This window comes from Neoarthrinium moseri (genome assembly GCF_022829205.1).
Source record: "Neoarthrinium moseri strain CBS 164.80 chromosome Unknown scaffold1_Wmoseri_CBS_16480, whole genome shotgun sequence".
In the NCBI taxonomy this organism is placed as follows: Eukaryota; Fungi; Ascomycota; class Sordariomycetes; order Amphisphaeriales; family Apiosporaceae; genus Neoarthrinium; species Neoarthrinium moseri.
This window is the reverse complement of record NW_026055115.1, coordinates 1,028,393-1,042,214: the sequence shown is the minus strand read 5'-3', so window position 1 is coordinate 1,042,214 and position 13,822 is coordinate 1,028,393. Positions and strand designations below refer to the sequence as shown.

General features: G+C 53.9%; 6 protein-coding genes across 6 annotated transcripts; 2 read left to right on the top strand and 4 right to left on the bottom strand.

Annotated features, from left to right (window-relative positions):
• Positions 1–2,080: 2,080 nt before the first annotated feature.
• Positions 2,081–3,145, bottom strand: JN550_000323 (uncharacterized protein; the record flags this gene model as incomplete). Its single annotated transcript, XM_049314638.1, has 1 exon — positions 2,081–3,145. The coding sequence occupies one exon, from the start codon at positions 3,143–3,145 to the stop codon at positions 2,081–2,083; it is 1,065 nt and encodes a 354-aa protein (XP_049177612.1).
• A 1,235-nt stretch (positions 3,146–4,380) lies between these two features.
• On the top strand, positions 4,381–5,130 carry JN550_000322 (uncharacterized protein; the record flags this gene model as incomplete). The annotated part of the gene is made up of 2 exons (XM_049314627.1): positions 4,381–4,603; positions 4,685–5,130. 2 exons carry the CDS (start codon positions 4,381–4,383, stop codon positions 5,128–5,130), a joined length of 669 nt encoding a protein of 222 aa, XP_049177611.1.
• Positions 5,131–5,371: 241 nt separating this feature from the next.
• On the bottom strand, positions 5,372–6,541 carry JN550_000321 (uncharacterized protein; the record flags this gene model as incomplete). The annotated part of the gene is made up of 1 exon (XM_049314616.1): positions 5,372–6,541. One exon carries the CDS (start codon positions 6,539–6,541, stop codon positions 5,372–5,374), a length of 1,170 nt encoding a protein of 389 aa, XP_049177610.1.
• A 535-nt stretch (positions 6,542–7,076) lies between these two features.
• On the bottom strand, positions 7,077–8,199 carry JN550_000320 (uncharacterized protein; the record flags this gene model as incomplete). The annotated part of the gene is made up of 3 exons (XM_049314606.1): positions 7,077–7,209; positions 7,276–8,105; positions 8,158–8,199. 3 exons carry the CDS (start codon positions 8,197–8,199, stop codon positions 7,077–7,079), a joined length of 1,005 nt encoding a protein of 334 aa, XP_049177609.1.
• A 773-nt stretch (positions 8,200–8,972) lies between these two features.
• On the top strand, positions 8,973–10,106 carry JN550_000319 (uncharacterized protein; the record flags this gene model as incomplete). The annotated part of the gene is made up of 1 exon (XM_049314595.1): positions 8,973–10,106. The coding sequence occupies one exon, from the start codon at positions 8,973–8,975 to the stop codon at positions 10,104–10,106; it is 1,134 nt and encodes a 377-aa protein (XP_049177608.1).
• A 605-nt stretch (positions 10,107–10,711) lies between these two features.
• On the bottom strand, positions 10,712–12,005 carry JN550_000318 (uncharacterized protein; the record flags this gene model as incomplete). Its single annotated transcript, XM_049314584.1, has 4 exons — positions 10,712–10,759; positions 11,087–11,388; positions 11,484–11,834; positions 11,891–12,005. The coding sequence occupies 4 exons, from the start codon at positions 12,003–12,005 to the stop codon at positions 10,712–10,714; spliced, it is 816 nt and encodes a 271-aa protein (XP_049177607.1).
• Positions 12,006–13,822: the final 1,817 nt, after the last annotated feature.

Sequence of the window (13,822 nt, the reverse complement as noted above, 5' to 3'; positions counted from 1 at the left end):
CCCTGCCTGGAGGCAGGATAGGCGTAGACAAGGCACTTGGGATGAACCAAAGAAATGGTTTCCTCCCTCCTCTCCCACAATTGCCTCGCATCGGGCATGCAGAGGAAGGCCCACTTCCCGAAAGCGCATGGCAAACGACAAGCAAGTGACAGCCTTGGTGCTTCTCGGATGTCTGCCCGATTCTAAAACATTTAGACCTACCGTGTTGAGCTGCACGACCTTTGATTCCGATTGCAAAATATGGACATGAGTAGATTCCTCCATCGGAACAAGAGCTCGTCATGAACTAGCACAGAGAGGTTCAAGTGGAAGGACCAAGTCAGCGGAGCAAATTTGTCAGGAAATGCCATCGAAATATGCCCCTGTGCTCGCTTGCTCTGGTGGCGATCTTCCGTCAAGACCCTTTGAGGACGTTGAATGGGATGAATAACACGGGGAGGTGGCGATCCGATCTGAGCGTCCAGGCTTAGTTCAGACGAAAGGCCTCGACTTGAAGCCAAATGGCTGATTGTAGATCACACAGGATAGAGTTGACGGCGAAGGTCGGGTTTTATGCAAACAGTGCACTATGCCGGTGTCTCGCTTAGTTGACCACGACGACTCGAGCGTGCAAACTGAGCATACCACCGCTAGTTGGCGTTCCCGAGACCACCGGGGCCATTCGACGCAGGCTTCTCGAAGCACGGCAAGAACATTGTTTGAGTCGCCGGCTGAACGCAGCTGAGCTGTCGCAGAAGTGCAGACGCGGGTTTGAGGACCTGCAAGACGGGCGGCTGCCGCCAAGCATCCGGCTGGGTCTGGGGAGGTGGGAACAGAGTATAGCGACGGAGGCGACAGATCATGCGGCTCAATCGATTAAGCCTTCCCCTGTGCGACGTAGCCAGTCGGGTGCGCCCAGGCACACCGAGGAGTTTGGTTCTGCGAACAGACAACTGTGTTTCAGATTACTTCGGCTCGGATACGGATCAGCGCTCGCTGGAGAGCCCAATCATCCAGTGCTGATTGGATGACCAACCTTGGAGAATCGGTGTAGATGAAATTTCATCTTCAGATGAAAGCTTAGAGCCGGATCCAGCTGCGGCGAAGAAGTGGTCCGGCTATTCCAACTATGCGCTGCCGTGCATGGGCGTGGCGAACCAACTCTGGAGCAACCTGTCCTTATTGTGATTGTCTTGCCAGCCATAATCGATGTTGTGGTAATGACTTCTTCCCATCTCGTGGCGAGACCAACTCTGAGTCGGTCGCATTTACGCGGGTCGATCAGCGGGAACGAGCGTTGCAGAAAATCCTCAAACAGCCAAATCACATATTCCACCTCGAACCCATTGCATATCCAACTCCCTTCGAACAACCCAATAGATTCTCATGTGAGCCTTTGCCGGATACCAAATGTAATTATAAGACTTCGCGGTGAACTCCCAGGTCATTGCATTGGAATGGGGGAACAGTGTGGTATATAGTTGGAGCTACAGTGAGGGGGACGAGATCGCAATCGCGCGGCCCAATAGCCTCATAGCACGCAATGAGGTCCAGCCCTCTAGTATTGAGCAAATCGGTCAACGCCATTTCGGCAAAAGTTACGCTCATCGTCTTTAGTGTGTTTCGTTTCTCAGACAATTGCTGTACAGGCTGAAAACTGGTGGGCCGAGGCGGGTGATGATTCGCAGGGTCAGGTAGCAGTATGGCCTGATGATCCGTCAGAGGTGAAGACAAAGGCGGCTGGTTGAGGCCATTCGCGTGTATAGTGGCCTTCTCATGTATGACGCCAACGCGGCGGAGTTGAGCAGCATACCCGTTTATTTTACACTAAAGCATATTTAAGACAAGATGACTGTAAGCAATAGCACTAGTCGAACATTTTGGTCACTCACTATATATGCCTATATTTCTGCCACCTCTTGTGAGGGTAGCCCAAGACTTGAAACGCCATTGACTTGCGATTCCGCTATTTCTGATCGTAAATTACTACCTTGAAAGAACGTACGACGATAAGTACATGTAGGTGGCATATTTGCTATAGAGTAGCGAGACATTCTTATTCCCTATTCTGTTCCGACCTCCACTGCATGAGCTTGTCATTTCAAGCAGTCGGATCCGTTCCAGGGACAAAATCAGGAATCTCGGCAACAGGGGCCGCAGACGCAGCAGGTGCCATTACGGGGGCACCCGGATTCTTAGCTTCCCCCTGGCTGGGTGGCAAGACAGCAGGCAGAGCTGGAACAGTCGCAGCAGGGATCGGAGCCGGAGCCGCAGGAGCGGCCTTCGGCAGCGGTGGGACACTCGCAACAGCGACGGGGGCAGGGGCTGCCGGTGCTGCCTTCGGCAACGCCGGGAGAGACGGTGCGGCCAGAGCTGCGGGTACCTTGGGGAGAGAAGGCACAGACGGTGCCTCTTGAGCCTTGGCCGGTGCCGGTGTCACGATCAAGGACCCAGCAGCTCGTGGAAGAATGTTGATGCCAGCCTCACCACCGACAGAGGTGCTGCCATCCGAGCCCTTGGTGATGCCGAGATCGCCACCCAGGTTCACCGCGTTGCCGTTCTTGTCAGTGATGATGCCGAGATTCTCATTGAATTGCTCCGACTCCTTCACGGCGGCAATCTCTTCGGGGGTCTTGGCTGCCTCACCAGCAGCCGGCTTGGCTTGACCTTCTCCAGGAGCAGCAGCTTTTTCACCCTCAGCAGGCGCTGCTTTCTCTCCCTCGGCGGGCGATGCTTTCTCCCCCTCGGCGGGTGCCGCTTTCTCTCCAGCAGCGGGTGTTGCCTTCTCGCCTGCCCCTGGAGCAGCAGCCACGCCCTCAGCCGGCTGTGCTTCTGCTGGTTGTCCCTGCTTCTGCCCCTTTTCTGCATTATTAGCACCGTTGTTGAAAGTGATGCCGCCACCAGCCCCGCCCAGCGTCACGCCGCCAACCGTGAGACCGCCGCCAGTGTTGTTCCTCGCGCCGCGAAGAGCAGCGATGCCCTCGGCTGTCTTGTTGGTCGCCGCACCTTGTCCTTCGCCAGCCTTTGCTCCGCCTTCAGCAGTCTGGCCCTTCCCTCCCCCACCAAGTGTCAGTCCACCGATGGATATGCCGCCGTTAGCAAAGCTGATCTGGCGCTTAGTCAGATCCGCGGGCTGCTCCGTGTCGACTGATCTCAAGCCGATCATGGCTTTTGCTCGGCTAGCCAAACTGCCCTATAAGCCTCGCGTGATCAGTCCCGTGATATTCCCTGGTGTAGATCATTGATTGCTTACAGAATGCCGAGTACTCTCGCATGACACCAGATTGGCAATAGAAAGAGCCCCCAGAAGAAGAGATGTAATACGCATATTCGCGATTAAAGAGGAGCCCGCCCCTCGAAAGATTAGTACAAGCTGGACTAAAGAAGAGAAAAAAAAAAAAAAAAAAGGAGAGACCTGAAGCTTCAAGACTCGGGTCGATAGTATGCTGTAAAAAAAAACCTCGAAGGCGAAGCACCTAGAAACTGAGCTGATATGATGTGCAGTATATCCACACTTTCACCTCTTGAGGTTGACCCATGCCTGCTGACAAGCCCTTGCTGGCTAACACACAGACCTGCCCAGGCATAACTGTACTATGGTAGCACTAGAATATAAGCATTGAAATTTTTCTTTAAATACTCTCTTGGCTTCGTGACTGAAAACGCTCCTTTGGGCTTTGAGTGGTGTTTCCAGTGCGTAGAGTGACCCAGAACATCGGGCAAAACCCTTGGCACGTTCCAGGTCGCTGACATGACACTTGCATGCCTCATGACCCTGCCCCAGTCGACTCTGGAACTGACCCGGTTAGATTTCTGTGAGTGCAATCCATCATCTTCTCTCATTTCGTCACTAGGCACTCCTACGCGCAAGGTGAGGAAGGCTCTATATGACTCGGCTGATAATGCAGCTGAATCAATGTTTCCAACTGTGCCATGGCGGACGAATGTAACGAAACGTCAGCGTCAAACATCGGATCCTGCTTGCCCGAATGCTCGCGATACCAATGAACGTAGCAAACGTGCTTTGGGTACGAACAGGCAGGGAATGCTGTTAGATCCATGACGCCTTAAGAAGTGGATGGGGGCATCACAGAGCTTCAGCCATCGATAGAGAGAAGGACTTGGAGAGCGGTGCTGATGGGTCGGTCCACTGCGGCTAGGTAGGTTGCTTTTGAGCCATGGATGGGCCATTGTTTAGTGGCATTTGCACATGCCAACCATGCGGTACCTGCCGATCCACCCCCTGCCCCAAGATGCCGCTAGACCCCAACGTTTTCCAGGGGTCCACAGCGGGTGATGACACCTCGGGCAAGGTCAACGCCAAAATTTGAACCGGCATCAACCATCGCGAGCTTTTCCCATCACTCCCAAGACAGCGCCCCGTACAGCGATCGCGTCAAAATGGCTTCGGACGCAGCAAAGCCCGTCAAGCGATCGTCGCCCGTCAAGAACGGGTACCTGATCCTCTACAATGCCGTCTCCACCATCCTCTGGGCCACTGTGCTCGGGCGGACTGTCGGCACCAACATTATCAGGGGCCCGGCCTTCGTCTACCTCTCCACGGGCAACTTTGTGCTTTGGACGCAGACGCTGATGATCTTGGACGTCTTGCACGGGCTATTCGGTATATCTCCCCTCTGAGCCCCTCTTTGACGCGAAATGGTTGGCTCCTGAAAGCAGTTTGACTAACACGGGTTTCTCGCAGGCATCGTACGCTCCGACCCCGTCACGGCCGCCCTCCAGGTCGGCTCGCGCTACGTCGCCGTCTGGGCCGTCCAGTACCCGTTCCCGGCCCTCTGCTCCTCGCCCATCTACTCGTCCATGCTGTTCGCCTGGTCGCTGACCGAGGTCATCCGTTACGGGTACCTGGCTGTCAAGCTCATGGGATGGGAGCCATACCCATTCTTCTGGGTGCGCTACAGCTCGTACCGCATCCTGTACCCCATCGGCATTCTGAGCGAGATGGGCATGATGTACCTCGCCCTGGTACCGGCGGCGCAGAAGTTTGGGCAGCTGTACCAGCTGTTCCTCATGGCTTGCTTGTTCATCATCTGGCCCGCCGGCGCATATATCCTAATTGGCCACATGAACCGACAGAGGAGAAAAGTCCTGAAGGCTGCGAAGGCGCAGGACACGAAGGCTACACAGTAGAGGGCGGGCTGCAGCACAACGTGAGAGAAGAGGGGGAATACTTGCGCGATCATGGATACCACTAGAGGACTGACCACACAGGCGTGGTTGGAATCCGCGCGATATATCGTAATACTTAGACATACGCTGCACATATAGTAATGTTGTTCTATATAATACCGAACGCCGACCAGCCAAAAGCAAAAGAGGTATCATATGGCGCAAGACAAATCAGCCAAACCCAGCCTGCCGAAGAGTTCCTTCATTCCAGTTCTATGTTGCTTGTCTCGTACCACTCATTCTTCGCCCAGCTTACGATCAAATTCTTTGCGTCCTCTGAGAGTTGAATGTAGCCAGGGTTCTGCGCGGATTCAAACATGGCCATATGCGCGCCCGTCTCGTCTTTCGCCGCGTCGTTCACGGCCTCCCTCCATTCACCGGCGGCCCCGCGGGTCGGCAGATTGCAGAAGGTCCTCTGATTGCCCATGACCAGCCCAACCGTGCTGACTTGCTTCGAGTCGGCTGCGCGGCCGAGCCTGGTGTACAGGTTAGCGAACCCGACATCCAGCTCCTTGTTGAGGCGCATCATGTTCGCCATCCGCTTCCTTAGGTCCTCGCCTCGCGCCAGGCACCCTACGAATTCCAGATGGCTGCCGATCCAGCCCCAGCCCTCCGAGATCTGCTGCCTCTTCATGTACGCTGCGGCACCCCCGGCGGCGAGGGCAGCAGCGCCCCCAGCATACATGGCCATTTGGCTCCAGTTATTCCAGAGCCCGCCCTTCTTATTGTCCTTCGACGGGGGCGCCTCGAGAGCCGCAACAGGCTTCCTCTCCGGTTGCGCCGTCGCTTTCTCGGCAGCCTTCCCTCCACTCCAGATAGCGCCCAGTCCACTCAGTTGTGATATAGCGGCCGAGGCGGTCTGCCAATGCCCCTCGGCTCCATGGGCAACGACGCCAGGAGCGATACCCAGGTACGGTGTGTCGAAGGCGAGGACGCCTTGAATATACGGGAACATGAGGCTATTGACCGCATGCCCACCCACTTCCTTCTCTCCGTCGCCTTCTTCCTCAGCGGTTGAGGGTATGACTTTCTCATTGGCCAGCGCGATGGCCGTGTCCGCCGCCACGATGCCGCCCATCGAGTGCCCTATCAGGATGGTCCGGACGCTGGGGTCGACGGTGGGGCTCGGGGTGCCGGCGGCCACCTCGAGGTCGATGACTTTCTCCAACAACCAGTCGCGGAAGCGGGCGACGCACTCGGTGAGGTCGCCGCGCGTCTCATATTTGGGGTACACGAGGGTACGGATCTGCACCTTGGGCAGCTCGGCGCCGACCAGGGCGGCCAGGTGCTCGGCGAAGTCGCCCGTGGTGCCAAAGGTGTCCTCGCCGCCTTTGAAGCCGTGGATGTACGTGAGGAGAAGCGTTTTCTTCATCTTGGGCAGGGAAGGCGATCCATCGACTTGAAGGAGAAGAAGTAGTATCGACGAGATTCGAGAATGCGACAATGCCTGCCGCTCAGTGTCTAGCACCAGGCATAGCGTGAGAGTTATGGGATAGATGGCATTATGCAGCTGAGCCGCCGGTCAGCAGTGACGTGCATGGCGGGGGGCTATGTTAGTGGGACACCAGCCGAAGGGCTCCGCTTCAGGCACTTCACGAGTTACCCCAGCTTCCACTGACGGAGGCACGACCACTGCCATCCGTCGATGTAGCATCAACTCTTGAGCGTTCTGTCCACCATAACTGTTTCTCAAGTTGCAAGTCAATTAAGTCAAAACGGCATCCTTGGATATGGTTCTTCCGGTTTGCATAATTCAGTTTCATTGGTCAACGTTTGGATTCTTGCGTATAGCATTGTCGTCTAGTCATAATTCTACCAACACCATCATCACATCATACATTCTCGTCACCAAGGTTCGCCGCCAATTTCTCGTATCTTCCTCTCTACATGAAGGAACGATTTTTTATCTAGTAAGTCGCAGCCAGTCTCTGAACCAGGTAGTCTCCGCTGTTGATACCTGGGTATTTCTTCTCGCTCTCTCCTGAGAAGGTTCCCGGGATCGCCTCGATGTGGCTCTTGAAGTTGGGATTGCAGAAGTATCTGTGCACCCAAGGTTAGCCAGTGCTTGCAACACTCTTGACGTGGATAAAAAAAGCTTCAACTTACGCAATGCTGTATCTGGCCGGATGCACCGGTCCATCACCGCTTGGCGGTTCGACGACGCGGTGAATAGTACTCTTGATTGTGTCATTGCTCCATCTCGCAAGGAGGTCACCTGCGTTCACCACGCATGTGTCCTGGATCGGCGTGGCGTCTACAAACGTCCCATTCGGGCTCTTGACCTGTAGCCCGCCCCGCATATCTTGGAAGAGCAGCGTGATGCTGCCATAATCGCTGTGGGCACCAGCGCGAACCTGTCCTGGGTTGATCGTGAAAACATCCTTGCGCACCTCGGGGTAATGCAGGAGGCGCAGAGTGTTGTCGCCCTCGTCCGTGAAGGTGTCAAAAAAGGTCTCGTCTAAACCCATGCCTACCGCAATGGCGCGCATGACTTCCATATGCAGCTCCTTGCACTGATCGTGGAACTTTGTCATGATGGATTTGAACCCCTCCAGTTCGCCCTTTTCCTCTGGCCAGTGATTTGGGTGATCCGGGACCCCCTCACGGCCAATCTCTAGAGACTCCTTCAAGTCTGGGTTGCCCTCGCGTAGTTTCTTGATATCCTCAATGTTGGTAAGCTCCGTTGTCTTCTCACGACCAGGCGCCGAGTAGCCGCGGTTTGCCGCCGGGGTCGTCCAGCAGTGTGACATCTTCGTGTCTACAGGCAGCCGAAAGTACTTGGCGGAAGTGTTGAAGATATGCTGGCGGTAGTCTGATGAGAATGGCAGACCCTTCAGGTAGATAAAACCCGCAGTTTGAAAGCCATGGAGGACAGCATTGGCAGTCTCCTTTCTCTCCTCTGGGTTTCCATTCAGAAACACCGAAAAGTCAATGAGCTGCTCAAACTTAGTACCTCGCGGACGTCGTCGAATGGAGGAGTATAGGTACCGGGATCATGAGACCCTCATTTTCAACTGCTGCTTTTTCCATCTTTACTGTGATGAGCGTCGGGGCGTCCAAATACGTCAGGTGTTTGAACGAGTATCACGAAGTCTGTCGTCGAGTAAGAGATACGACGTCTGGTTTTCAACGCTCCTTGACTTATACACGACGGTTTTTTGGGATACCTACTGAGGTTCGCTCTTGCTCGCAAGCTCGGATCTGAAATGCGAGTCTCGTGCGACGGAGCCAGAATGTACTGGCTGGCAGGCCTTAATTCAATTTTAAAACACTCTTGTGCATCAAGTAGTATTCCACCTCAAAAGTGCAGTCAACAGTGTTAATAAACCGAACGAATAATACCCCGCTAGATAAGCTGTCTTAGCTTCACGGCCAATGTGGGGTCTAGGCTCCGACGGCTAGGTCCGGTCGAGATACGATAACCGCCGGTGATCGTCACGAGAACTTCACAGCAGGAGTATCTTGGAGTGTGCTCTTCTTCAGAATCCTAAGCTCACTTCCACTGCTAAGATAACTACCAAGATCCTACCAGCCTACCTTGTTCATCTTCTCTAGTGTGGTCACTAGGCTAGCGGGTGCGTATACTTCCCAACTTAGTCAATGACCCCCCTCTTGGCACTACAGCAGCCCCACGAATTCATCGAGACCACTTGAAACACACCTTCCTCCTCCATACATCAACTGATCGATGCTCTGTAGAGACCGAGTGGATGCTATCGTGAGACACGGATATATACAATCGGGCATCTCTTACCACATTCATCCACCCTTTAGCCCCTTTCAAGGCAATACACTCCTTCAAGATGACTTCCAACCCCTTTCCCGTGGTGGACATACACACGCACATGTACCCGCCAGAGTACGTGAAGATCCTAGAAAACCGCTCGGATATTCCTTTGATCAGGCGGTTCGCCGGTGCCAAAGACCCGCGGTATATCATCCTGCCTGCCGAGGCCGAGTCGCTGGACAAGGCCGGGGAGGATGGCGCACCGCTGCCCGGCCGGCCGGTGACAAGCCACTACTCTTCGCTGCAGCAGAAAATCCACTTCATGGACACGCACAGGATCGACATCTCGGTCATCTCCCTCGCCAACCCCTGGCTTGACTTCGTTGCCACCTCCGAGGCTGCCTCGACAGCTGTGAGCGTTAACGAGGAGTTCGAGAGCATGTGCGCCTCGCAGCCGGGACGGCTGTACTTCTTCGCAACGCTGCCGCTGACGGCACCTCAAGGAGAGCTCCTATCCGCCATAGATTTCGTCAAGGGGCTCAAGCACTGCCGGGGCGTGATCCTGGGGACTTCGGGGCTGGGCAAGGGCCTCGACGACCCAGAGCTGATCCCGGTGTTCAAGGCGCTGGCAAAGAATGGGTTGACGATCTTCCTGCACCCGCACTACGGTCTGCCAAGCGAGGTCTGGGGCCCGCGGGCTACGGCCGAGTACGGTCATGTTCTGCCCCTGGCTCTTGGGTTCCCTCTCGAGACCACCATTGCCGTGGCACGGATGTACCTTGCGGGAGTGTTCGACGAGGTGCCAGATCTTCGGATGCTGCTCGCGCACAGTGGTGGCACACTGCCGTTTCTCGCGGGACGTATTGAGAGCTGCATCGTACACGATGGCCACCTGGTGCGGGAGGGCAAGGTCGGCTCCGGCCGACGTACAGTGTGGCAGGTACTGAAGGAGCAGATCTACCTCGATGCGGTGATCTATTCAGAGGTCGGACTCAAGGCCGCCATTGACGCCAGCGGTGTCGACAGGTTGATGTTTGGTACTGATCACCCCTTCTTCCCGCCCCTGACGAGCGACGAGCAGGGAGAATGGGAGAGCATGACGTGGAATAAGACAGCCGTTGAAAAGGCGCTCGGCGAGGGGAGTGAAGGCACCAAGGCTGTGATGGGGGGCAACGCGGTTAAGATATTGCGATTGAGTGAGGACGCATAATGCAATATAGTGGATAACTCGTTGGCGCTCTGAAGGCTTAGACTTGGACATACTGGACGATTACATGTTTCGTCTAGAGGAAGCATATAGACAGCATATGAATAAGTTACACATTTTCTATCACTGGGACTACCTCCCACGTGAAGTGTGACCACTCAGTCAATTGATCTCGGATGATAAGGGATTTGAGGAGAATTCGACCAGCATATATTCGTGTGGTCGTAGTAACATCGTTTGTGAAGCCTCAGCTCTGCCTGGCTTTCACGAAGGAATCATCCTGGTATGATGTTGGCTGACGGGACCATTAGCTCTGTCAATGTACGGAGTCAAGCAGCATCAGTGAGTCCAAACGGATGAATCTCTGATCAGAGGTGCTGTCTCATCGTACAATATGAAACAAGCTAATCACAGCCGACATGGTATAGGAAGTGGTCACTGGGAATGCCCCTATTGATATGCCATATCTCTTTTCGTTATAAGTTTACTAGCTATTTATGTAATGAACCGGTCGATATACAACTTGGCTTGGAAGCCCTGGCAGGGATGTCAAGGAGTAGTCCTTTCCAGTCGGCATGGTCTTCCAGTCCAGGACAGCAACATCTCGCTTAAGCAGCAAAGGCTCTTGCATTCTTGTTCTGGCCATTTCTGCCTGTCTGGGCGTTGGCATTACCGTTGGCGTTAGCATTGCCATTGGCATTACCATTGGCGTTTGCGTTACCATTGGCATTTCCACGGGCGTTACCATTGGCGTTTCCGTTAGCATTTCCATTGGCATTACCAGCGTTGCCAGTATTAGCATTCGCATTACCAGCGTTGCCAGTGTTAGCGTTGGCATTGCCAGCGTTGCCGGTGTTAGCATTGGCATTGCCAGCATTGCCATTGGCATTACCGGCATTTCCACGGCCATTGCCCTTGCCACGGTTGCCACGACCATTTCCATTGTTGTTGCCATTGCCAGTGGTGGCACCGCCCGTCGCCACCGCATTAGCAGCGCCTGCGGTGGCCTGAGCCTTCGAGTCGGTGTTCAGGAGTTCATCCACGGCGAGAACGCCCTGGTCAGCCTGTGTTGGTGCGTCTGCGTTGGCCTTGACGGCGACTCCGAGGTCCTTTTGGTTCTGGAGGACCTGGGCCGTGATTCCCTGGAGTGTCTGGGCCGTAGCAATGTTCTGCGGCGTGTTCTGGTTTGGAGTAACGTCTGTCTGTTGTACTGCGAAGCAGCCGCCGAACGGACCAGCCTTTGCTGCGTTGAAGCATCTGACTGTGCATACATTGCCGGTCGAAGCTGACGAACGAGTTAGTGAGGTCTTGCATAGCTGGACCACCCTACTCAAGAGCAGCCGGGGGATGTCATAATGGTGTAAAACCGGTTGTACTTACCACCGATGCATGTCATGTCTTGTGGCATGGTCACAGTCAGCTGTGTGACTCCGTTTCCGGCATCCTTCTCGGTGACATCCAGAGGAGTCTGACCCGTAGCACCTTGGATATTGCTGGCCTGATCCATGTCGCATGTAAATGGACCGGCACCATCGGCGGTCAGTTGGTTGATTGTGACTGCCACTTTGCTGCCTTTGGTAACCTGAGTCACGGTCTTGTTGGAGAGCTGGATCTCTGTCTGCTCTCCAATGTCAATGTTACCCGCGAGCAAGGTCCTCCCGCACTCGTTGACCACATTGTCGGTAATCTCTTGTGTATTTATTACATTGGCGTCGGACTTGGTAGTGTCGACTGTCGTAAATGTTAGGAATGGGATTCTTTGGTGATATTCTTTGAGAACAACATACCCTGAAGCGGCAGACTCGTTCCCTTGTCACCCTTTGCAGAAACGATGACAGCTTGTGCGTGAGCAAGAGCCAAGAAGGCGGGCACGGCGAGGCAAGCCCGGTAAAGCGAAGGCATTTTTTATTTCTATAAGATGAGTAGAATGAAGTAGGGTTAAAACTTGTGCACAGCACGACGAAGAAACGAACTATACAGGCGAAAAGAAGGAGAATGGTAAAGGAAAACAGAACCAGACCGGCTGCTGTATACAGAAATGAAGACGAGTGGCAGATGGCAGCACCCCAAGAGCACACATGCTTCCTGCAGTTCTCAAACTCTTATATCGAGACCCATCTTGACATTGACTTCATCCCTCCCATCAGACAAGTCAACCGGCCTACCAAACATCGGATCCACCCAGGGGGTTGCGAAAATCATCTGCGACGATCATCTGCTACACCTCCCGTTAGAGCCGCTGCAGTGGTGGAGACCCATTCGGTGGGGACGGGGGTCATGAAGTTGGGGGAATCTACCGAGATCCACCGGCCCGCGACAACTACAGGGTCGTTGTGGCCCCATTGAGGCTCGTATGCAGAGGGCTGGCGCTTAACTCTATTTTTTGAGTGCTGCTCGGCACCGCTATTACTATGCTTTTTTCAGCGATGGTTGCTGTCGTTGGTAAACTCAGGGTATAATCTGCACCTCTCAAACTCAAGTATAAGAACACAAGGTCCTACATAATGGCGCAAATCACTCCAAAGGCGTGGATGTTTTTCAAAGCAAATATGCTCACACGGAGTCCTCGACAGCTTGGTCGAAAATCCCCTTGCGAGTGTCACACCTGCTTCAAAGACAAGATCCATCGACCCATCGCTTTGAGCAGGAAGACCAGGCGAGGGTGTTTCCTTGGTTATTCCCGGACAATCGAAAACATCAGTGGGCTGATCTGATGTCTTGGCAGACCTCCAGGTGGCAGTAGAGCCCCTGTCGTTGTGAGTGGAGCCTCGTTGCAGGTGCTCAGGCAGACAAGCAGCGCTACCTTTAATACGGCGAAGTTCACGGCTGTATGACTCGGTCTCTTGCAAGTTGGGATGCTCCATCTTCAAGAACACATAACTATACTTCGCCTCCGGGCATCCAGCGTCCCGAAATTTGCTAGCCATCCAACACGTAAAGGCAGCCATGCTGAGCGATGCAGGAGCCAACCCGCCCTTCGTTCGTGACAGTACTACCAGCACACAGAGGTAGTATATTTACCCTGCTCAGTTTGGGTGATTATCAGTGCATAGTCGAGGATAAGTTCTCGTACGTAACACAAAAGCTGTTGTTACATGGATAGGCCATGCTCATTGTGCAACAGTTTTGAACTCATGACATCTTGACAAAGCCACAGTGCCAGTATGTTGGCCAACGTAGAATCATAAGTACGATGTACTTGTCGCTAAACTCAAAGTGGAGGGCTCATTCGTGAGAGTACTCCCAAAGTGTTCTTAGAAGCCCTCTCTAGGCAAGAAGTGTATGTCTCTGTTGAGACTGTCATGACGCTACCAAACTGAACCATCTAGTGTTTACTGCGGTTGTGCTGTTCGAGGTAGAGCTTTCTCTTGGCCTGATTCGCATGTTGGTCAAGGCAGCAAAGCCCGCAGTCAAGGAAAGTTTGCATCGGACAGGGCACTGTTATTCCGACATGTGGGTCTTGGGAATCATAGTAATTGGTGCTAGGAAGGAGGGTCTATGGTCTATGGTCTATGAAGGAAGGGAACAGACTTCCTCCGGGTATGGAAGGAGAATTAGTCAACTCTGATTGGCCTTTGCCTCGCCGTTTTAGTAAATCGGTTGATAAGTTTCCCCTTCGACTCCTGATGATGAGAATTTGCATGCATCGCTCAAATATCAAATAACGCCGCCCAATGCAGACACAGTCGAAGCTGTACCGCTATGCATTCAAAAACAAA